The sequence below is a fragment of the Sinocyclocheilus grahami genome, unplaced genomic scaffold (genome assembly GCF_001515645.1).
Source record: "Sinocyclocheilus grahami isolate Dianchi unplaced genomic scaffold, SAMN03320097.WGS_v1.1 scaffold84.1, whole genome shotgun sequence".
NCBI classification, from domain to species: domain Eukaryota; kingdom Metazoa; phylum Chordata; class Actinopteri; order Cypriniformes; family Cyprinidae; genus Sinocyclocheilus; species Sinocyclocheilus grahami.
In genome coordinates this window covers 1,587,596-1,612,028 of record NW_015505263.1, presented here as the reverse complement: position 1 = coordinate 1,612,028, position 24,433 = coordinate 1,587,596, and the positions used below count along the sequence as shown (strand labels likewise).

The 24,433-nt window shown below is 38.0% G+C and overlaps 2 protein-coding genes across 6 annotated transcripts in view; one reads left to right on the top strand and one right to left on the bottom strand.

Moving 5' to 3' along the window:
- The window catches only part of fbxo34 (F-box protein 34), a 25,007-nt gene extending 7,633 nt beyond the window's left edge, over window positions 1–17,374 (top strand). For 4 of the 5 annotated variants that reach the window (XM_016274035.1, XM_016274033.1, XM_016274031.1 and 1 more), the window contains exons 2-3: window positions 10,510–10,663; window positions 14,185–17,374. In XM_016274035.1, the coding sequence (XP_016129521.1) occupies window positions 10,572–10,663; window positions 14,185–16,264 (2,172 nt within the window). In that variant the 5' untranslated portion in view covers window positions 10,510–10,571 and the 3' untranslated portion in view covers window positions 16,265–17,374. The remainder of the gene's footprint in view (window positions 1–10,509; window positions 10,664–14,184) is intronic. The other variant, XM_016274032.1, reaches the window with a different exon arrangement.
- Window positions 17,375–18,677: 1,303 nt separating this feature from the next.
- atg14 (autophagy related 14) lies at window positions 18,678–24,183 on the bottom strand. Its single transcript, XM_016274100.1, has 9 exons — window positions 23,725–24,183; window positions 23,154–23,216; window positions 23,030–23,072; window positions 22,824–22,905; window positions 22,402–22,652; window positions 21,308–21,444; window positions 20,892–20,982; window positions 20,722–20,807; window positions 18,678–19,732 (listed from the first exon to the last, which is right to left on the bottom strand). The coding sequence occupies exons 1-9, from the start codon at window positions 24,015–24,017 to the stop codon at window positions 19,435–19,437; spliced, it is 1,344 nt and encodes a 447-aa protein (XP_016129586.1). The 5' UTR covers window positions 24,018–24,183; the 3' UTR covers window positions 18,678–19,434.
- Between the last annotated feature and the right edge of the window lie 250 nt (window positions 24,184–24,433).

Sequence of the window (24,433 nt, the reverse complement as noted above, 5' to 3'; positions counted from 1 at the left end):
ATTCAAACGTGAGTTTTGAGCAGTGTAGAGTAGCGCTTGTTATTTCTCCGATCTCAAATGCAGACATGGTTTTATGTTTACGCGGCGCAATGCAATGCGTAAAAAGACCGTATAAATCATTATAATCCGTAATTATGTCCCCACTGGATGCAACAAATGCCTCGTTTATAATGGGTTTTAATGTTTTTGTCTCGTCGCTCCGGCCGGACAGGGCATCACAGTATGGTAAGGGGCATAACATTTCCGTCACACGCTTGAGGTATTCAGCCGATCACAACGCACTGGATAGCTGGCCAATCACAGCACACCTCGCTTTTCAGAACGATGAGCTTTGTAAAAATCAACGCGTTTCAGAAAGGCGGGGCATAGAGGAGAAACAATAATGTATAGTATGTGGATAATGTGTTTTTTTAAACCTTAAATCACATAAACGCATTTCATTACACCAAATACACAAAATAATGTTCTTTTTAGCAACGTCATATGACCCCTTTAATGCATTCTTAATGCATGCAGTTTTCCTGTCTACCTCTGACCAAGTCCTTTTGTTTTTGTTTGACATAATGTTTTTGGTCTAATATGTTTGTGGGCAGATATGCGCAATAGAGAAATACTAAACTACATACTTTTAAAATTCCCCCGGTGATCTGCCTGAATGACTAATGGACTGAATAATGGGGCTGTTCTTTCCATATTTATAATGATTTACAATGACAAAATCCAGTTAAACAAGCTGACCACATTTGGTTAGTTATATGTAAATGGACATTATTGTATTAGTCATTGAAAATTTTCTATTTGTTTATTCAGGGCTCCAAACAAAAGAATCGAGTAAGGAGCCATTGGCTCCTATAAGAAAAAAATTTAGGCGCCAAATTATTTTTTTAGGTGCCACAGAATAAACGTGTTTTATTTTATTATAATTTTTTTTAACGTTTCAATCATACATTCATGTGTTTGTCTGATCTTATGTATAGTATGTGGATAATGTGTTTTTTTAAACCTTAAATCACATAAACGCATTTCATTACACCAAATACACAAAATAATGTTCTTTTTAGCAACGTCATATGACCCCTTTAATGCATTCTTAATGCATGCAGTTTTCCTGTCTACCTCTGACCAAGTCCTTTTGTTTTTGTTTGACATAATGTTTTTGGTCTAATATGTTTGTGGGCAGATATGCGCAATAGAGAAATACTAAACTACATACTTTTAAAATTCCCCCGGTGATCTGCCTGAATGACTAATGGACTGAATAATGGGGCTGTTCTTTCCATATTTATAATGATTTACAATGACAAAATCCAGTTAAACAAGCTGACCACATTTGGTTAGTTATATGTAAATGGACATTATTGTATTAGTCATTGAAAATTTTCTATTTATTTATTCAGGGCTCCAAACAAAAAAATCGAGTAAGGAGCCATTGGCTCCTATAAGAAAAAAATTTAGGCGCCAAATTATTTTTTTAGGTGCCACAGAATAAACGTGTTTTATTATTATTTTTTTTAACGTTTCAATCATACGTTCATGTGTTTGTCTGATCTTTTCTTGAATTTATCAGCATTTTAAGCGATCTTGTAGATGACCTGGGAACTAAGGTTTACTTAAAGTGGGAACTAAACGTCTTTTCCAACTTGAAATATATAGTCACAAAGAATTGTTCATGACACAGAATCTGTACAAATATCATGGACCATAAGCATCACTTGGCGGCCACTGAGTGTAGTTTGGGCTCCTCAGTGCATCCTATAAATGTTGTCATATGTCTTACATCAGATTCAGTCTGTTTTTCTTCATTAGTAAAATGCAATTTTGTAGGAGGAGTTGCATCATGTAGACCAGTGTTTCCCAACCGGGGTGCCGTCTGTCGAGAGTAGGGGTGCCATAAAAAAAAAATCCTTTTTTAATATTTTTAAATAGCTAAATTTTTCAAAAAAAGCATGTATTATATAATATCCATTTCTGATGTCGCCAATAATTAGAGATGCCTGGGAACTAAGGTTTACTTAAAGTGGGAACTAAACGTCTTTTCCAACTTGAAATATATAGTCACAAAGAATTGTTCATGACACAGAATCTGTACAAATATCATGGACCATAAGCATCACTTGGCGGCCACTGAGTGTAGTTTGGGCTCCTCAGTGCATCCTATAAATGTTGTCATATGTCTTACATCAGATTCAGTCTGTTTTTCTTCATTAGTAAAATGCATCGGAACAGCAAAGTCCACTCAAAAATTGAGCCGACAGGAAATATGGATGTAGTACAGTATTGTTTCTGTCTGCAATAGCCCTACTGTGTTGTAACATGTGGTATATGGGCAACTCTGGTAACGCTGCCCTCTCATTCATTGATCTCTAACCGCTATATTATGCTCGCGTGTTCTGATAATAATAGCTTTCTAGGACTAAACATTATTTGGATAATTGGTAAAAAAAATAATGTTAAATATCTTAACCCTACTGTTTGACCTACCTGAAAAACTAAAAAACTATTTATTTAATTTGAAGGCCTGTCGTTATTTTTTATTTGTGCTATCATTATTTCTTTATTTGTTCTTATTTTATTACTGAGTGCTTACTTGTCATTTTTTATTCAATTCAAAGGTTGATATCAAGTTATCTCGTGCTACTGCACCAAAATTACCCCCACTGTAAAATTAAAAAAACACTGAGTGAGCAAAAAATTGTGAGATAGCTAGTTATAATGGTAATTAAATAATGTTTACATATGTATAAAAGTCTACATTAAAGTCTGTCATATAAATTGGTCTCTTCATTAAAAATTAGCCTACTGATTGCCACCATTTCTGTAAGATACCATTAACCATTAGGCATATTCTAGTGGATATATGTATTTAATGCTACTAGGCACTCTTTTTCTTTCTTAAAATGTACTTTAGTAGATGGTTTTCAGAGTTTAACCAGAAAAATTAGATTTGTTTTATGGTAATGGAATTTTTATTGAAATAATCAAATGTATACACTGATATATATGCTACCATTCCAAAGTGAATTAAAAAAAAAGACACTTTTGAGCAAGGACACATTAAATCATCAGAAGTGACAGTAAAAACATTTGTAATGTTACAAAAGATTACTTTAAAAAATGTTTCTATTTAGCAGTGAATCCAAAAAAAGAAAAAACAACAACAAATAACAATGTCCAAAATATTAAGCAACTGTTATCAACATCGATAACAATACATGTTTTTGAGCTCCATATTAGAATGATTTCTGAAGGATCGTGTGACATTAATTAATGGAATAAGGATGCAGAAAATTCAGCTTTGTATCATAGAAATAAATAATATTTTTAACATTATATAGAATAGAAAACGCTTATATTAAATCATAATGATGCTTCACAATATTGCTATTTTTTACAGTATTTTTATTTTAACAAATAAATGCAGCCTTAAGACTTCTTTCAAAAACATAATGTTCCCAACCTTTGATGGTAGTTTATATAAAAATACAAGTTGTATTTTTTTTTTCTTATCCAGCACAAGCTTACTTTAGAGTATTTTTGTGCATGCTAAACTGGAAACATTTCACAGGGAAGGACTCATTGCAGTCTGTTGAACCCTACTAAGAACATTAGCGTAGCTGGCACACCTTCTTAATGAGATCATATGGCTGTGTTCACATGTCTGCTCATTACAGACATTTATGACAGTGGGTGATTTAATAGGAGAGCTAGAGAGAAGACGGACAGCAGTTACAATGGTAACAAATTTGTCTTGGAAAGCCGACTACGCAAGGTGTGTTCAACGTATCAGGTTTCAGCAGGCAAAGATCGTTCAAAGGCCTGGTTTTATCTGAGGTAATGAAATGAATGTATATTGGTGCTGTATTTTTATGCTGCTTGTCCTGGCTGGTTACTTTGGGTTGGGCTTGGGCTGTTGATATGCTTGTTGACCTGACCTAACTATTCCTAGTATGGTGTCAGAGTAGCAGCGTAGTATTTGGCAAGAGGATGATTGCACATGCACACACCCTTATCGTGGACGGTCGCTTAAAGTGCCACAGAAGCAATTACAGAGCATGTGTGAACTTCTATTGAGATATGGAATTCAGAGCTATGGCTGTTGGGAAATCGGAGGCTCTACAGTTGTTGATGTCTTCATTAAGGACTTTGAGGCAGATTGATTTGTCTTTGAAAGGTCAACAGTAGTTCAGCAAGCTAACAACAAAGGAGTTCAATCTGCTGAGTGGTTAACTGGTTGGTTCTTGGACTATAAGATAAAGTCTTCTGATATCATATGCAAACATTAAATATGTACACAAGTCTGTTTGGGAGCAAACACTCGTTTGTCATGATAATCTTATGCTAAAGTTGCTTCTAAAATTGCTGCAGTGTTTTGGCTTTCACATTTGTAGTCGATTTAGACATTAGTCTTATTAATGACATCTGAGCTAACAGTTTATTAATTATTAAACATAAGAGCGTAATCCGCGTATATCAATGTATTTGGGTCAGCAATCAAAACAACAGTGGGCAGAGAGGGCAAAGATAATCGCAAGCTTGTTTGTGAGTCAAGAACGTGCAGGAAGGCAACTTGAGAAGGCGGCAAATCATTGCACAATAGCTCCACCACAACCCATCTACAGCTCAGTTATGGGAAAGAAAACTCCCAAGTGCTTTGATTTGAAAGCGAACCAAATCAAATATAAAAGTGGATGCTGTCCATATGCCAAGTGCATTGAAAAATGCATTGACTCCCTTTGCTGGATTTGAAATGGAAAACCACAGAGTTGCTTCAGTGTTTCTGAGGAAGGGAAGTTGTACTGAAGAACCGGTGGGAAATTGAACTTCAGTCTGCTGCAGTGTATTTTAGGTGAGCTCAATTTTAAGCCAAAAACATTACTGCTTATTAGTAAGCACTTGTTTGTTTTGGTTGTTGTTTTGTTGGTGAATAATTTGATTGCAAATGGCATCTTTTTTTTTTTTTTTTTTCATGACAGTGCAGAAAGTATGGGGGTAGAATTGTTGCTTAATTCCAAATAAATAGACTATGATCCACAAATAAATAGAATGAGATCCACAAATCAATCTTAAAGTTTCACAAACATGAATTAAATTCACAAATAAATAAAATGAGATTTGCAAATAAAAAACATATTCACAAATATATATTTAATATATACACAAATTTGCCTGGCATTTATTTGTGAATCGCGTCCTGTGCATTTGTAGATAGCTGCACGCATTTGTGAATCGCGTCCTGTGCATTTGCAAATTGTGAAACATTTCTTGCGTCAAGACGTGCTGACAATCCACAAATACGTGGACTCCACCCACCGTCTACTCAAGCCAATCAGATAACAGCCACATTCGCTGACCAATCGTAGCACGATCTCGCTATAGCCAATCACGTTTTGCTTTACAATCAGGGCGGTCTCGTCCTGAGATAACTTCATGCATCTGCATTGGCTCAAATAGGTCATATAAGGGCCATACAATGGGTACAGTAAAAGATGTTTAAAACTGGATTTCGTTAGACCATTAGACTGTGTATCATGCCAAGCCACAGTATTTTATGTTACTTGCCTTTGAAGATGCCAGAGGAACAGTGTGTGATGAAGTGTAGTAGGTTAGACTAGTGCGTGTGTGCATTTACAGTGCTTTCACTGTATGATTCAGTTTATTAAAATACATTTCGAATGATCACAAAATTCAAGATATGGGAGCAGAAAATATTTAAATTTATATAATTTTATATAGTTTATATAAATATCATTTATATATCATTGTCGTTTCTTTTCTCCAAAAATCAACATGATTTCAAATGTGATGTTAAAATTATGTGATATTAATATACAGTTCAATAAACAAAAACATGACGGTGTTTCGTTTCTGAATGAATCAACCTTTAAATGATTGTTCAATCGCAATGACTCTAACAGTGACTTGCTGCCATCTACTGGTGGTTTAAATTTCAGTGTTTTTTTGTTTTGTTTAAAAATAAATAAATAAAGATAAATATAGATAAAGTAGGATTAAAATAGAATAGAAAGTGCTAGAGTTAGAGGGTTAAATAAAGGGGGAACAGATGTGTTTTTAGTCGTTTCTTGAAGATGGTTAAGGACTCAGCTGCTCGGATTGAGTTGGGCAGGTCATTTCACCAGGAGGGAACAGTTAATGAAAAAGTCTGTGAAAGTGATTTTGTGCCTCTTTGGGATGGCACAATAATACGCCATTCACTTGCAGAATGCAAGCTTCTAGAGGGCACATAACTCTGAAGTAATGAATTTAGGTAGATGGGTGCAGAGCCAGTGGTGGTTTTGTAGGCAAACATTAATGCCTTGAATTTAGTGATATTGATTCAATACAACAGTTCATTAAACAAGAAGTAAATATTAAGTGACTTATATTATCTGACAACAACACAATTGCCTTATTTTGCTCTATTTTGTCAACGAAAATAGTTTAAAAAAAAGTTAAAACGTGCTGCTGCGCATCTTCATTCAAACACAGCGGTGTTTAGTTTACGAATGAACTGCGTTTTTAAACCAATCTAGTGAGTCAATGATTCAATTACCAATTCCTAAAGACATACTTCACGTACTTCATTCCTGAATGAATCAGCCGTTCGAACGAATCAATTGAATGAATGATTCAGTGACTTGCCGCCACCTGCTGGCAGTTTAAGTTTAATTTTTAAAGTATCTTTTCTGTTATTTAAATCATTTAATATTTCTATATTATAAAACACTCGTGCAACATCTGAGCCTCATTAAACGTCTGAAAATACACCTACAAGCCACTTGTGTGTTCTTCTGTGCCATCTCTGTAGTACAAATGTATTTCTTAAATACTGATTTCACTTGATTGGTAACTTATTCTTATTATACTTCTTATTCTACTTGTTTTTATTCTGTTGTTTTAATTAGAAATGTTAAAAAGCTTATAAATATATATATTTTTTAATTTGACAAAAGATGACATACTTTTAATAAAGTTAGAAAAATGCCATTACAAAGGTACACTCTAAAAAATGCTGGGTTGTATCAACCCAATGTTGGATCAAATATGGACTAACCCAACTGTTGGGTTAAATTTTGGTTACATTTTTAAATTAGCTTTTTAACCCAACAGTTGGGTTAGTCCATATTTGACCCAACATTGGGTTGAAACAACCCAATATTTTTTGATGTAAAAACAAAATTCCCTGTAAATCACTTTAAGGAGTCAAATATCACCTATTAATGGGAAGGTAAATTTTTTTTATCTGAATTTGATTACTGATTAGAAGGTGCTCCTAAATTTTTAAAATTAGGATCACAAGCGCTCCTAAAAAGAAAAGTAAGCGTAGAGCCCTATAGTATGTATACTGTTTATAATATGCAAATGATCTGAATACACAGAATAGCCGAATGACCAAATTTGCATGCTATGTGGAATACTGTATCCCTCAATGCAGTGTTCAACTTGACTATTTAATTTCCTGTGTGATGACTGCATTGGGACTAATATCAACCACAATTAAATCTCTCTTGACTTACAATTTGCTCAAACTGCAAATATTTTTTAATTTTGAAATTAAAAATTATTATATCTCTAATTTAAACATGCATAGTAAGGTCATGTGACTCCATGCTTATAGTGAAATGCTTATCATGGCATAATACATACCTTTTTTGCATTCCATTTCTGACAAATATTTAGCAGTATACATTGCATACTTTGCAGTGTGCAGTATTTAGAGTTGAAAATACTGAATATGGCTCTGTGGACATGACATGTATCTTTATCCCTTTTGGTTTGGACCAAACGCTCCAAGACACTTTCTACAAACTCAAAGGCTCCTCTGTTTGAAAGAGCAGCTGAAAATTCCGTGAGAGATGCGTGGTTCTTTGATTTATGTTCTTAGTTTTTACAGGGGCTGAGATCTGGAAAGATCTATGAAAGCTATTGTAGCAGCTGGTCTGTTTTAGACGGTCTGGAAATGGCATTGTGTAAGCTTAGCAGCCGCCCCACCGCTCCTTTTGAATGAGTGCCATTGTTTTTGGAAAAGCGCGAGCAAGTTCAGGTAAAGGAAGTGCGATATGAGAAGTTCTCGGGCCTTTAAAGGACTTTGTATGTGCATTGTGCAGTTATGTGTGTGTCAGTGCATTTCAGTGTGGCGGTGTTTGTCTCACGTCTTGTTTTGCCTGCATCACTGCACACAAAGTTTGTAAGATATGTGTACGGCAGATTCTGCGCTCCGACTCTGTTCTACAGCGAAGGTCCAAAAGTATTGATTATCTTTGCCATTTATAGGCATGCAGGGATCTTGAATAGCCCATTGGCTTCTTATCAGACCTGCGTTTATTTCCTCCGGCAGGCGCACACGTGCTTGTAAGAGGAGCCCTCCTGTCCCGGCCAATCACAGCTCTTTAGGTGAAATTCTGGAGGGTGTCAGTCAGACCAATAAAACCACGTGCTGTGATGAAGACTGTGTACATACTATCCTCTGTAATGGAATACAGTGCAAATGTCGGAGCAGAGGAATTTACAATGCATTGACTTACCGAATAGCTTGGATGCATGAGTAAACGTAAAAGACACGTATGTACAAAACGGTCACAGACACTCGTTTGAAAAATATTGACATTGTTGTAAGGATCATTTTTTGGCACTGCGCAGGCTTTTAGGTGGTTGCTCAGTTGTGAATTTGCCTCAGGAGCTGCATGAACATGCTAGTACTCGGAACGCATGGATAGAAAGAGGAAATTAAGTTCTCTGCTTTGTTTTGGTCTCTCCATTGAGACCATGTAATCTTGTCCTCAGTGGTAAGCTCAGCCAGTGTCCGTTTTATTAGCCAGTGTTTCGTTGTGGGCTTATGAATGGGACACGGGGATAATGTTCCAAAAACATATTTTTCTCAGGCTTATCTGCTTTTCATAGGTGAAGTATCTCTTTGAAAACAAACTGCTTGGCTGCTTTTCTAGCCCCTGGAGAGGGAATGGGCATAAGAAATCCAGAGCCATTCTGTTCCACTTTACTTCACATGCAGATTTATTTATGTTTCCATATTATGTCTGTCATAATCTTTTGAGCTGTAGTTTGACCTTCAGATTGTGATTTTTTTTTTTTAATCATTTGACATGATATACTAACAGTTTTTTAAATTTGTAAGGAAGTAGTTGACGATGTAAAATTGTTGATTATCTCTGAACAGTTTCTTAACAATATGGTGCTGTGCCTGTGACCCAATTTGTTACCAATTCAGGTTATTAAAGCTTTCTCACGTCAGTGACAATCTCACCTCTCTCTCTTATCTAGGTTTCTGTCTGTCATATAGCCTAGTTATTTTAGAATTACACCCTCACAAGTGCTTGCTGCATACTGCATTGGCTATTTAAGTTAAACTGAGGTCACACTAGGCTTTGTGCATGCACAATTACATCGGACCCTTCACACTTTTGCAAATTATGCAGATTTGAGTTGTACCCACAAGGTCAATCTGTGATGCATTGGTTAAATGTCTTGTGGAAATTTGCAGGTCGGAGTTAACCAAACTTGAACTTTAGTATGCAGTGGAAGACAAAACTGTCTGGCCCTCTGTGACCATGACTTAATTCTTTTTGACATGAAATACTCCATAATTGCCATAAGACCCCATAATGCATCACAGCCATAACTACGCTATCTCATTGGAATGTACAGTTTCATGTTCTGTTGAGGCACAGCATTTGTAGCCATTGCAAGTGGTTAAAATTACCACTACAAAATACTCAGGGTACTAGAGAATGTATAGATTACTCACTTGTGTCCGAGTTTGTTTTTTGTTCATCACTAGCCAGTTTGCAGAACCTTTTAAAACCTGAAGCGGTCATTGAGTGCGTTTACATGTACAACATGATGCTGCCAACTTTCAAAAATCAGCTCATGAAAACCAGGTGCAAGAAAACATGTTTGTGCCAATTACGAAATCATGTGTTTTCTCTTATATTGGCATTATAATGGACAGTGAATGAGCTGGGATAATGGGCAAAAATCAGTGTGCGCAGTTATAAAAATTTAAAGTTATAGTATTTTTAAAATTTTTAGCAGACGTTAAAAAGGTGACTTGCAAATTATGAATACTACAACAAAAGCTTTACAAACCGTAATGTGTGAAGTGCTGCAGGTTCCAGAAATGATTAGAAAAGTACCAAATATGAGCTAGTACAGAGATGATGTACAAGAGACACTGAGACCATAGAAAGAGAACTGAGAGGGGTTAACAGTAAGTGTTTTAAAAGTTAACAGTAGTCAAGTGCTCACGAAAGAACTTTAGATGGATTCAGCTGTTCTAATGGACGCTTTTACTGCTGGTAGGACTGCCCAACTGTACAAACCAATAAAAAAAAATCTGCAATAAATTAACTATTCTATAAAATACTATAGTTGGTAGTAAGTTTATACTGTAAGGGTCTTATGTTTCAAAACTGTCCTTGTATAGAGTCTGTACATGTGTATACAAGTTGGAAAGACAAACTGTTCTCAATTTTGTCCATCAATGTTGCTTTGCAGTGAGGCTGGAGTCCTGAACCCTTCTGTTGGGAGACATCGCTCGTACTGGAGGGAGGAGCCTAATGCCTCAGAAATGTGAAACTATCAGTTACTGCAACCCCACCCCTTACCGGGAACCACGGTTACGAGCCTCCAATCCGCCATCAGTCTGGAGGTAATTAGTACTTACTGCACTCAAGCCTATACATGACATCACACATTTTGAGGGTAATACACTCGCATTTGTGTAGATGGAATGAATCCACTTTGGTTTCTGCTGTTCATTTCCAGAAAAACAACAAACTCTTTCATCTGTTCATCATGGATGTCGCCCTCTATCCAGGGTGTTTTTTTATTAATTTGTTTGGATGAGACAGCCAACATCAACACTCAGCAAAATATGTTTTCATAACAAAAATTTTAAAGGCATTTGCAATGTAGATTTGGCATTAATTTAGTGTTGAGCTGTGGCAAACTGTTAGCACACGTTGAGCCATGGTGCTCATGTAGAGAGTTTCCCTTCCCAATATGTCTCAGTAAAAGAAAGCTTCGCTTTTAGCATATTGTGGGGTAGAGAAAAACAAGCTGATCTGCGTGTTTAGCTTCACAAAAAGTGAGATCCTGTTCCCATCTCGTTTTTAATTACCCCGCTGTTGTCTTGTCTCACTAAGCTACATGAGCTATAGACTGCGGCAACACATGTGGCGAAGTGTGCAGACCCAGATCCTCAGCCTTTTCCTCAGGAAGAACAGTGTGTTACGACATAATTGGAGCAAAGTAGACTTCATAATCGTGACCTCATCCTTGTTCGTTCCCCCCTCTATCCCCATCAGTTGGACAGGTCCTCTGGCAGGCCCCTTTTAGAGGAAGTCTTGAGCGTTTACAAGAGGGGAGCAAACAAATCTGTTAACTGAAGCAGTGTGCTGATTTCAGTATGAGCTCACTTTATCCTTTGACATTACTTATTCTGATGTTTTGCTTTTCACTTGTGGGTATTTGTTTTCTTTTTACATAATGCCGTTGTGTTTTTTTGCCCTCAAATGATCATTAGCTCATACATGTGTTTTGGCCTGTGGTCTCAAGGAAACTCTGAGTTGTGGGTGCGTTGAGGGCAAGGGCTAGGCGGCAGCTGTATGTTGTTGCCAGGTTGTGTAATGGGTAAAAATTAGCATTTGAGCTCCAGATAGGAGCTGGCGTGCCTCCAGGGTAATCATATACTCCTGTCCAGCAGTGGTGCTGCAGTGTTCCTCGGCAAACTGGGAGGTTCTTTAGAGATTTTGAAGTAATCAGTACAGTTCTTTGGTCTCTTTTATGGGGTATTTTGTCATCCATCAACTTAAGTCAAATTAGATGTTTAACGTTTGATGTTTACCATTTCATGAACAAGGGGGGGAAGCTAGCTAACTCAGTCCATTACCTTCCTTTATTCAGTGTTGACGGTTTTAATCAGACTACCTTTTTCTTTATGCCTGACCTAGTGTTCTCCTAAGTACTGAATTCGGTACCAGTCTGTACTGAAATTTTTTAAATGTCCAATCAGCGGCCAACGGCAAATCAGCAGTTTAAAAATCCGCTCAACAGCACTCAAATACTAGTGGGAAATGGACATTTTTAAAATTTCAGTACCGACTGGTACCAAAGTCGGTACTTTTGACAATACTAGCCTGACCAAAAATTGTCCAACTATTGAAATTATGTAGGCCTACCTCTAAAGATAATCTACGGTATTTGAGCTTTGCTAGCACAAAAAAAAAATTGGGGCAAGAACAGGACGTCAGAGGCAGGGTTGTACCAGGAAATGTGAGCATGCCTGTATCCATGGACAATCAAAGCCGCTGTTGACTTGCCTTTTGTGTTGTCCCACTTTTTGTCCAAGACACCAGCTCAACAAAATGATTCTGACCTTACAGATTAGCCTCTCCTGCTGTTTGCCACAAAGGAAGGTTGGCACAGAAGGAGATGTGCTGGTCTATGCAAGCTTTCCAAGGACACACCAAATGGTATTCTCACTTGTCAATGGACATGCCACTTTCCATGTTTACCATCCACTGAATGGCTGCAGCCCACGCTCTTCCCCCCTTTTTGAGCAAGCAAGTCGCCTCCCACTCTCACTTTGGCTCTGAAATAACTGTCCACACTGTCCAAATGCCATCCCATGTTAAGTCACGTGAGAATCCCCAGTACCTCTTTTATCAGGTCTGAATCGGCACTGGAAGAATGCCTTATATGCACTTGTGTCGGTGAGAGTTCAGTCCTCCCACACATAGCTAGATACTGCTATTGGTGGTGCCGCAGGCTTGTTTGTTGGGCAGCTGGGTCTGTGTCAGCTGAGTGCTTGTGTGGAACCCAGCTGTGTCTGGACCTGGGTGGCTCTGCTCCCATTATGTCAGCCTAAGGGCCAGAGGGAACAGCTAGCCCTTGTGCTCACTGTGATACTTCTTCTGCTTGAGGAGTTATTTGTCATTTTGCACATGCTATATAATCACGTGCTAAACACACTGCTAAGAACCTGCTGCATTGATGGCTTGCACCAGCAGTTTTATATCTAATGTGCATGAACAAAATGTGCAATAAATAAATGTGCAAATTATAAAATGGGCACACATTTTGCACATGCTATATAATCACGTGCTAAACACACTGCTAAGAACCTGCTGCATTGATGGCTTGCACCAGCAGATTTTTGAAGTTTCCATCTCTAGATTATTTTGTGCTATTTATTCTAGAGTTTTATATCTAATGTGCATGAACAAAATGTGCAATAAATAAATGTGCAAATTATAAAATGGGCACTTTAAAGAAATGACTTTTTGGTATTGAGTTTGTTTTCATTGATTAAAGACTTGCATCCTTAAGAATAGTTCACCTAAAAATGCAAATTTGCACTTTACCTTATCTGTTTCCAAGCCTGTATGATCCTTTAACACAGAAGAATGTTCAGCAGAATATGTTGCTTTTTTCCATGTGGGACAACTTGTAGTAAACATGGACTGTCAGGCTTTGTCAAGTCACCTTTATTTATATAGCGTTTTAAACAATACAGATTGTGTCAAAGCAGCTTTGCAGTTTTAAACTGGAAAATAGTGTCAATAATGCAAGGGGACAACAGTAAACACTCATTTTTTCAGTTAAAGTCAGTTCATCATTGATTCAGTGATGTCATCGTCCAGCTTAGTTCAGTTCAAATAGTATATAATCAAGTCGACAATATTGTATTGCTTGAAATTAAGTCTCCCCAACTAGGCAAGCCGAAGGCGACAGTGGCAAGGAACCCAAACTCCATTGGTGACAAAAATGGAGAAAAAACCCTGGGAGAAACCAGGCTCAGTCGAGAGCCAGTTTTCCTCTGGCAAGATTAAACCAGCATGGCGTGGTTTAATTCCAGGCTGCATCACAAATCATATTGAGCAGAAGCCTTGTCTGGTTCTTGTGGTCTTGTGCCGATGGCCGTCAAATCCCATTTGACTTGTCCCATGTTTCAAGTCTTTTAACTCCATACAAAACAAACTTTGTGTAATTTGTGTGAATGGACTGAAATACTACTGGACTAAAAGATTCCTTTAAGATGATTATGCTACCTTGGAATAGTAAAAGTGTTTTTTTTTTAAATCCTTTTAAGATATAATCAATTACAACTTTAGTGGAACATCTTGTATTTGTTTTTTAAAAAATCTCTCTTTTATCCGTTTTGCTTAGGTTTACCACCATGCACCTCAAGCCATACCCCAAACCACAAGATAAAGAGATACATCGGGAATCTGTGGACGATGGAACAAGAGGCCTCCATGCCGACCAGCAGGGAGTGCTCAGGAAAGAGTGGGGCGTTCGCCAGGCGTGTGGGCTCATGGGCTCACCTGGCAACGGCACAGCCAACCGGTGTCCCCTCAGTGTCATCTCCACCAACACCCTCCGATGTGGCAGTGGGTGCAATGCACCAACTAGAGTTAGTGGGGCCCGCAAGAGCAGAGCATCCCCTCTCAAAACATTTACCAGTTCTTTAGTTCTGCTCTCACCTTCAACTGGTTTGGAGAATGAAAGCTCACTTAGGATCTACCAAGGAGAAGATGCAGAGGGATCTTTGGATATATGGGCTGTCATTAAACCTGGGAACACAAAAGAGAAAATCGCCATTTTTGCATCTCAGAAGTGTGGCAGTACTTGCAGTAGTGTTGTTGACAACACCTCAGAAACAGAAGCCATTGCCCCAGAGCTGCGGACTGTCTCTGTTAAAAACAAAGGCTGCTGGGATGGTGACTGGTCTGTAGCTAAACGCAGGAGAAGGTCTGGAAACCCAGACAAGTCAAAAAGTATGGAACCTTCTTCCCCAAAAACTGAAATACCGAAAGTATCTCAACAGGAGACCCTCATTGAGAACATCGATCCTTTCAAAGGAGTTGCAGATGATGCAGTCAGGACAGAGGGAGAAGAGGATGAAAATACACTTTCTGTGGTGGAGATGGTGGCATACTTGGAGCAAAGAGCCAGCGACCAACAGGTGAGCTCCAAAGTCCCATCCTTACGCAGCACCAGCACCATCACTTTATCCAAAGTTGGAACTGTCTCTCTGCCTGCAGAGCAGCAGTCCAAGGTTGCAGAAAAGCTGGAGGTCCAGGAAGAGGAAGGAGAGTCTGTTCGAGTTCTGGATATGGTGGCCAAGTTGGAGTCGCAGTGCCTGGGTAGACAAAGCCTCCGGGAAGGTGGAGGAGACCTCTCTCGAAACAATAGCTTACGGAGGAAGGTGGGGCGTGTGCTTCTGGCAGGGTCAGAACCCTACCCGCTGCAATCTCAACCAGTGTTGCCTACTGTCCCTCAGGACTCTAGAGCTGAGAGTGTCCCACCGCAACTGGACAGTGATTTAAACAAACGGAGTTCCCCACCTAAGACCCTTGAGTCGATAGAGACCTCGCAGTGTGGGCTTGACACCTGCGCCCTCAAGGACGTAGAAAGTTTTTGTATCTCAAGAGAGGAAACTAGCACAGCTGTTCAGACTCGGCAGTCCTCACCAAAGAATGCCAGCTCAGAGTGCAGTGAGGAACCGATACCAGGCATGTTGTTTTTTGCCAAATCTTCTCATCAGTCTCTGAAGGAGCATCACCTGCTCTCCCCATCAAAGAGCAGATCACCGAACAAAGAGCTTTCTCGCATCCAGGACCTTGAGCCTTCTGTCGACACTTCAGTGTCTTTCAGAGAGGAGATCAAGGATGGGCTTGTGGCTGACCAAAATCATCAAACTTTTGAGGAGGCCGAGAGAGGAGAGACTTGCATAGTTAGTCAGGAGCCTGTGCCTTTTCCATTACGCCGCCTAGTGTCTCATGAGTTTCTTGAAACTCGCTTCAAGATCCAGCTGCTTTTGGAGCCTCAGCAGTACATGGCTTTCCTGCCGCACCACATCATTGTAAAGATCTTTTGCTTGCTGCCTACTGAGATTCTGGCTGCCCTCAAGTGCACATGCCGTTACTTTAAATTTATCATTGAGAGTTACGACGTACGGCCGGCGGACTCTCGTTGGGTGAGTGATCCACGCTACAAAGACGATCCCTGCAAGCAGTGTAAGAAGCGGTATGACCGTGGTGACGTTTCGCTCTGCCGTTGGCATCATAAGCCGTACTGCCAGGCGCTACCATATGGCCCGGGCTACTGGATGTGCTGCCGCAAGTCTCACAAAGACACACCTGGTTGCAATGTGGGACTTCATGACAACCGCTGGGTCCCTGCCTTTCATAGCATCAACATGCCAATTTACAAGAAAAGCAGGGACACTGACGAGGATCTGTAGTGTGCCAGAAAGACAACTGCAGTGTGCGTTTTATTTCTGAGACATGTGTATAAGGGTAGCTAGTGTGAATGGGCTGTGTTGTCGTCAATGAGCATGTGCGCTTTTAATGTATAGTGCTTACAACCAGGTTGCTGAAACTAATAAGAAATTGCTAAGTCTTTGAACTTCTACTCTGCCAACCAATCACTAATTCCCCTGTCAAAAACCCTCCTCAGGTCCTTAATGTTGGTCTGCACTTTAACCTTTAAAGATTGAATTTTGCAGAGTTCTATCTGGGTACTGCTTGATGATTTTTACTTCGAGTAAGCATTAATGACTAACTTATTTTTTCAGTTCAACCACCTTTCTTTTTCTGTGCTTCGTAACACACCCTGACTGTATTTCCTGCACTGATGTTGTCTTAGTCTGCAATGTTAAACATTTTTGAGTATTTACAGTTCTGTTTATCTCCCAACGTACTTGCATACGTGATTAACTCATTGGCCAGTAGGGAAACTTTAAACGAGGGCACAATGAATTACTGACGCATTTGCTCAATTTCCCCATCTCCCGTTATCATCTCTTAGTACCGCCAAAAAGTCCTGGGATGTTAGGTGGCGAAATGACTTTGCGACTTGATGGGATTGACTTTTTGAGATTGTTCTGAGCCCAGATGTTTACATTGTACATAGCACAGATTCCTATATATCATAACGGTGTGAAGAATGATGGCACGAGTCTGGCGTGAAATGCATTTAATCTTAATATGGGGTAAATTGCCTTGTTCTTTTTATGCTATCTTTTTGTGTATATAGACATCTATGTGAAATGGTCGCTCTTGTTCTGCAGTGGGACTCTTATAATAAACCCTGTGAACGGGTAGTGCATATTCTTCTCAAATTTTAAGTATTGATAGGAAACAGGACAGGAAACATTTGAATGTGGGAAGAGAGTTTCTCCATCTTTACAGTGAATAACTGAACCCCATCTGAAAAAAAAGAAAATTTCATTGCAATATACTGTTTTCCAAAGTGTCAGATTTTTAAAAAATTATTGTTAATGACATTGCTGTGCTCTGCCTGTTAAGGCATTTTACTTCAATAAAGTATATCTTGGAGAATTTGTAACCAATGTTCTGCTCTATCCTTTTTCTCTCTCTTATATGCTTACACAGCATACTTGTATTAATCGGTCAAATTGTCTTTCTATTAGATTAGTGTAAGCAAGGTTTGGTTAAATACAAGCTGATATTTCTTTTTGGTGATGTCTTGGGTTAGAATATTTGAGTTTAGAGTACTTCAATCTATTATTAAAAATCCACATCAATCCTAACTGGGATTTAATTTCCAAACTTTGGATCTATACTTTACATACACTAGCTTTCATTTTGGTTCTTATGTTTCAAGCTTTGACTTCAAGTGCACATTCCTGAGTAGAAGATGTTACTGAGCAATAAATGTCTGGTTTCCAATGGAGAATAAGTGGGTCAAACCTTGGATTTAAGTTAGCTGGCAATAAATTGTTTAACACTGCCTGCCTTGGTGAGTACTTTCAAATGATTAAAAAAATCTTACATTTTAGACTTCCCATGCCACTTTGGTGATATGAATTGTAGTATCACTAAAGTTTTGTTACCAATAATAGAAATACCCTATGCAAAAATGTATTTCTCACCCATGTAGATATTCTGCAAAAGAAAATCTCTCAAAATAAGTATTATTCAGCTTGTCTCAACACAGTGGCTACTATGATGTAGAACCCATTTTTCCTGAAATGACAAATCTTCATTTCATGTTAATGTACATCACTAAATATTTTGTCAGAAATGCTAATTCACTTCTTTAATATTTGGTGCACATTTAACTTTAAACCTGTCACTTTTAAATATATAAAAAGTGTCCCAAGGTGAAAATCCTAGGGTTTGAAATGTACTCACACATGATTGTCTTTTGCTTTCATGTCTTGAAGGAGAGTAGAAATATAATGGAATTGAGGCCATATACTACACATTTAAACAATTTTCAATGTCTGTGTGTAAAGGAATAATGCTTCATTTCCTATTGCATTTCAAAGAGGTATTCTGTTTAATAATTGACGTCTGCTAATTCAAATAAAACATTTCTACAATGAAACTTCGTAAATATGTATTTTTTTTCAACAACTAAAGATGGTGAAAAAATAAACTTGTACATAAATCCTAAGAGCACATAGATCTTTAATATTTGGTGCACATTTAACTTTAAACCTGTCACTTTTAAATATATAAAAAGTGTCCCAAGGTGAAAATCCTAGGGTTTGAAATGTACTCACACATGATTGTCTTTTGCTTTCATGTCTTGAAGGAGAGTAGAAATATAATGGAATTGAGGCCATATACTACACATTTAAACAATTTTCAATGTCTGTGTGTAAAGGAATAATGCTTCATTTCCTATTGCATTTCAAAGAGGTATTCTGTTTAATAATTGACGTCTGCTAATTCAAATAAAACATTTCTACAATGAAACTTCGTAAATATGTATTTTTTTCAACAACTAAAGATGGTGAAAAAATAAACTTGTACATAAATCCTAAGAGCACATAGACAGCCAGCCAGCCTCTCTCCTAATGGATAACAAAGCAGGATACTTCTGCCCAATGTAGGTGGCAGAGGTTGAGGAAATAAAGGGAAATAAAATATTTGTCCATAAAATACAATTCCTCTTGTAAATGTATAATCTAATAGAACAAGACACACCAATAATATTTGCCATTCTCTCAGACAAGTCCAGCAACATTTATACAGTAAGGTTCTTTGAGGAGCTGGTGAAAAGGTGCAATCCATCAAACAAACTCTAAAAGCAAAGTCTGTCCATGCTTCGAATGTACAATTTCTGCACCGATGAGCAAACAAAAATATTTGGCAATGTACACTGGATAAAGTTGACTGGCGTCTAGAGTATAATGCGAGCTACAAAAGATCAGAAATGCAAAAGTAGTTCACTCTTCCGTCCTGCAATAAAACCACACGAGTTGTTTCTCAAGATCACATGCTTCACTCTGGTTTCTACCACACATTTATTCGGTATGAGCAGTCAGATGAAACTTCCCTTTATTTCTCCCAATGGCCAAGCTGACATAAGTGAGGATGACAGTAATGGGGTGTTTGCATAGGTCTAACCGGTTGAACCAACCCCCACATCGACCGGATCTCAGCGCTGCCCGGTGTAGGAGCGGAACCAGGACGTGACAGAGGCAGCCGCAGAGGAGATCATGCCCCCTGCATTGCCAACTGGCTGGGACGCCTGCATGCCGCTCTGGGACAGATCCATAGGCTGGGAAGGGATGTCACAGAAGCGAGGGCTTGGAACCGTCTCCCAGTCTGTACCCAAGTCTGTTTCTTCATCCGTCACAGCCTCGTCTCCGCTCTCCTCCGCCGGTCCAGCTGCCTCTGGTTCCACAAACTCCATAGAGTCTTCCAAGTCAGCGCTCACCTCAAACGGCCCGGTTCTAGTGAACAAGAGTGGAAATGTTTGCAACACATTAATTTTCCACTATATATGAGAAATATAAAGTTTGGGGTCGACAAGTTTTTTTGATGTTTTTTGTCTCATATGTTCACCAAGGCTGCATTTATTTGTAAAAGCAATAATATTGAGAATTATTACTACAATTTAAAACAACATTTATATTGAAGTATATTTTAAAATATATTTCTGTGATGCAAAGCTGAATTTTCAGCATCATTACTCCAGCCTTCAGTGTCACATGATAAATAATGAAATAATTCTAATATGCTGATTTGCTGCTCAATAAACATTTCTGATTATTGATGTAAAAACCATGTTACATGTTTTTCAGGATTCTTTGATGAATATAAAGTTCAAAAGAACAGAATTTATTTGAATTATATTATAAAAGTCTTTACTGTCACTTTTGATCAATTTAATGTGTCCTTTCTGATCAACAACAACAAAAAAATCATACTGACACCAACATTTTTGAACAGTAGTGGAAAAAAAACTCACCAGCAAATAATTAAGATAACACTTGATTTTATCTACTGGAATTTATTTGGATCATAAATAATGGGCTATAAGACACATCGTGGACAATATATTTTCACTAAGGAACAGGACAATGTCATTTCTCACCTGCCAAGTTTCTTGTTTGCTGGAGACACCAGAAACATTATATTCCTCAAAGTGTGGTGAGGATGAAGCAGCTCACTGTCGACATGCTAAGAATCAAGCATAAACATGAGGCGTGAGATCAGAATATGACTTCTCAGATCAGAGTGGTCTCAGTTTAACAACAACAAAAAAATCATACTGACACCAACATTTTTGAACAGTAGTGGAAAAAAAACTCACCAGCAAATAATTAAGATAACACTTGATTTTATCTACTGGAATTTATTTGGATCATAAATAATGGGCTATAAGACACATCGTGGACAATATATTTTCACTAAGGAACAGGACAATGTCATTTCTCACCTGCCAAGTTTCTTGTTTGCTGGAGACACCAGAAACATTATATTCCTCAAAGTGTGGTGAGGATGAAGCAGCTCGCTGTCGACATGCTAAGAATCAAGCATAAACATGAGGCGTGAGATCAGAATATGACTTCTCAGAACAGAGTGGTCTCAGTTTTGAGAAGAATTTACCTGTGAGAAGCAGAGGTGCAGGATGTTGGTGTTAAGTTTGTTTACGGCACGGGTGAATCGGTAGCGGGTCAGATTATCACCGCAGAACTCACTGTAGAAAAGAAAACAATACAGGACATTTATTTTTATATTATAATAAAATACCAACAAAAAAAAAAAAAGAGTAAAAAAACTTGTTTCAGTTAGTTGTCAGGGCAACATTTATGATTTTCATTTATAGTAACTTCATGAAGTAATAAATAAATGAATAAATATATAAATAAAAAACAAACATTTTAAAAACAAACAAAAAAAAAAGTGTCAAAAACAACAAAATTACTGAAACGTTAAATAAAATTTTAATAAAAATAGAAAGAAAAAAAAACGTTCAAAATACAAATAAAAACTATAATAGACAATTAACATGCAGTTGTAACCTGTTGCACAATTTTTTCGGAAGGTTGACATCAAGAATATGAGACAGGATATTGATGAGCTGTGTAGCATAGCAGAGGGCGGCACTGATGGTGTGTGCCGGGTTGATGTGGTCCAACTCTACACAAGAAAAACAATTCTGTCAAATTAATTTGTTAAATATTTTCTTTCCTTTAAAGAGGAACAGAAAGCATTAAAGGGGTGGTTGATTGCGATTTCACTTTTTTAACGTTAGTTTGTGTGTAATGTTGCTGTTTGAACATAAACAATATCTGCAAAGTTACGAAGCTGAAAGTTCAATGCAAACGGAGATATTGTCTTTTAAAATTCTGGCAGTTTAATGCCTACAAAAACGGCTGGTAGGGACTACAACGAGTTACTTCCCGGGTTCGTGACATCACATTCATAACAATTATTCAGTATGATTATGGTGGGCATACCAGGTGGAAAAAACAAAACAAAACACACTACCATTAAATTTTGGGGTCAGTAAGAGGTGTTTTTTTTAATGTTTCTGGAAAGAGTCTCTTATGCAAAACAAGCAGCAAAAAAGTAATATTATTGCAATTTAAAATGACTGTTTTCTGATTGAATATATATAAAAAATAATAAAACAGAATATTTTAAAATTAATATATTTGAATATATTATAAACGTATTTTAAGTCAGTGTTGATGTACAAAACCTTCAAATTATTTGACTTTTTTTTTTTTTTTTAATTCTCCTTACTGTCAATTTAATGTGAATAACGAATAAAGCTATTCATTTCTTTCACACACACACACACACAAAAAACTTACTGATCCACCAGATTTTTCTGGTGTTTCATTGGTGATTTAAACAATAAAACTGTACAGAAAATATGTACAAGACACATTTTAGGCTCTAAATATCCCCACATTAAGGCTGTTCTACTAAGCAAGCAGAGAAATGATGGTGTCTTACAAGTTAACATGTTTTCACACTAAATCTAAGTTAGTTGATTATTCTAGAATGCATTGCAACAAGCTCTGTTAAAAATATTCATCCAAGGCCATGTGTAGTGTATGTTTATGTGTATTTTTAATATTCATTAGAATATGTTTATGCTCATCTAAATCTGCTCTGACCTGCTGCCCTGCTTCTCCTCCTGGATGTTGAAGATATGAGTGGTGAGCTCCAGGATGTGCTCTCTCCGCACTTCTGCCACGACCTCCAGCCTCCCCTGCAGCTCTTTGGATCTCTTCTCCAGGAGCTCGCCTAGACGTTGGTTATGGCGCTTAATTTTGTCCCTCTTTTCCTGATGCCGGCTGGCCCTGCGCTGCAGTCGCTGCCCTTCCTCCTGGGAACGCAATAACAGCTCCTTGCCTAAGGTGAAGAAAAAGAAACAGCCAAGACATCAACCAAAAAATTGCTATTTTTTATTGTTTAACTTTTTCTATTGAAAGAACAGTCAAGAAAAACTCACATAGTAGCTCAATGTGATTTATGCATGTTTTCACACTTTTCTCTTGGGATCTTTTTTGTTGTGATACTCACCACTCTTCACTTCGTCATTGCCGGTGCAGATGGCCTCTTTGAGTTGCTGGATTTTCATCTTGCATGACATGATTTTCCACCTCTGTGTTAAACAAAAATACAAAACCATGATTGTGAGAACTTTCTAAAAAACAGGCTTATATAATTTCTCCTCTTTTAACTTTAAAATCAAGCACTTAAAACAAAACACGCACAAAAATACTTACAAGCTGGTCTGCCTGGACCTTCTTGTCCATGGCTTTGATGACTCTGAAACAAAAAGGAGATTTCAGACTGGGTATTATCTGTACATAATGTTGATTTATGCATAGCACAATGCTGATACAATACCTCTGTTGAAGATTCTCCTTTTCATTTTTGAGCTTTTGTAGTCTTTCAAGCTTTTCTGAATACCTGATGGCAGAAAACAATATAGTTAGTAATTATATATATATTTATAATAACATAATAATTATGATATTGTTACATTTAGCAATATGACTCAGCTAAAGCTAACCAGGTCAACGCATTGGCATATCAAAAACTGCCACAAAGTTTCTTTACAAAACTAAAATAAGCCATGACAACACTTTTAATAATGTATTTAAAACCTATTTAAATAACCAAGTCACTGACTTGTGACAAGAAAAGAACGAGAACGCAGAAACGTAACCGTGTTATCTGACAGTTTGTTTACAGAGTAAGCATTCGATTCAAGGGCCATGAATTAGCTAAATTATATCTAGCGAGTTCACAAAACGCATATATACGCCGAAAACACTTCAAATCAAGAAGGAACGTATGCTTAAATCAAATAAATAGATGTGAAACAGCTCGACAAACCTGAACTGTTAGCGTGCTAGCGTGAGCTGTGTTAGCATACAGTGTAAATAATAATAATAAAAAAAGAATTAAAACACACCTCTCTGGATTTCTCCCGTCAAAATACACGAAATCGCCGTTCTGAATGCAGCGGGCGCAGGTCAGTCTGCGTCTGGCCGTGTTGCAGAGCGGACATCTCTCCACGGCTACAAAGAGCCCCTCTGCATCATCCAGAGCCTCCACCATGACCGCGGCAGCAGCGTTCACGCACGCCGGCTGAAGGTGCTGCTGAGGCGGCTGGGGTCGAACGGGCGCCCGGGTCTCTGATGCAGACTCTGGATGATCTTCACCAGGCCCCAAAGCCCGGGGTTCGCCTGATAAGGGACAAGCCATGATGACACAGGCTCTATTAAGAATAGAAGTCCCTTAGAAACGGTCACTGTGAGAGTTACATGATCTGTGGTAGGAAATATGAAAATATAACCAGTAGTTCTGGTCCTAAGGCTGAGCGCAATGGCTGTCTGCTCTACGCACCATGTGACGCATGTTGTTTGTGTATGTTTTGTCACGTGTGTGGTGGTGGGGTCTCTCACAAAAAATTACCGTGGTAACCATACTTCTAAATGCCATAAAATATCATCAATCTATTCCATGAATCTAAATACCATAGTAATACAAGATATTTTGCTTTTGTAAAATCAAAATAGTATAGGTCACCTTCGTTTGGTGTACGTTTTCATATATATACATATATATATATATATATATATATACAGTGGGTACGGAAAGTATTCAGACCCCCTTAAATT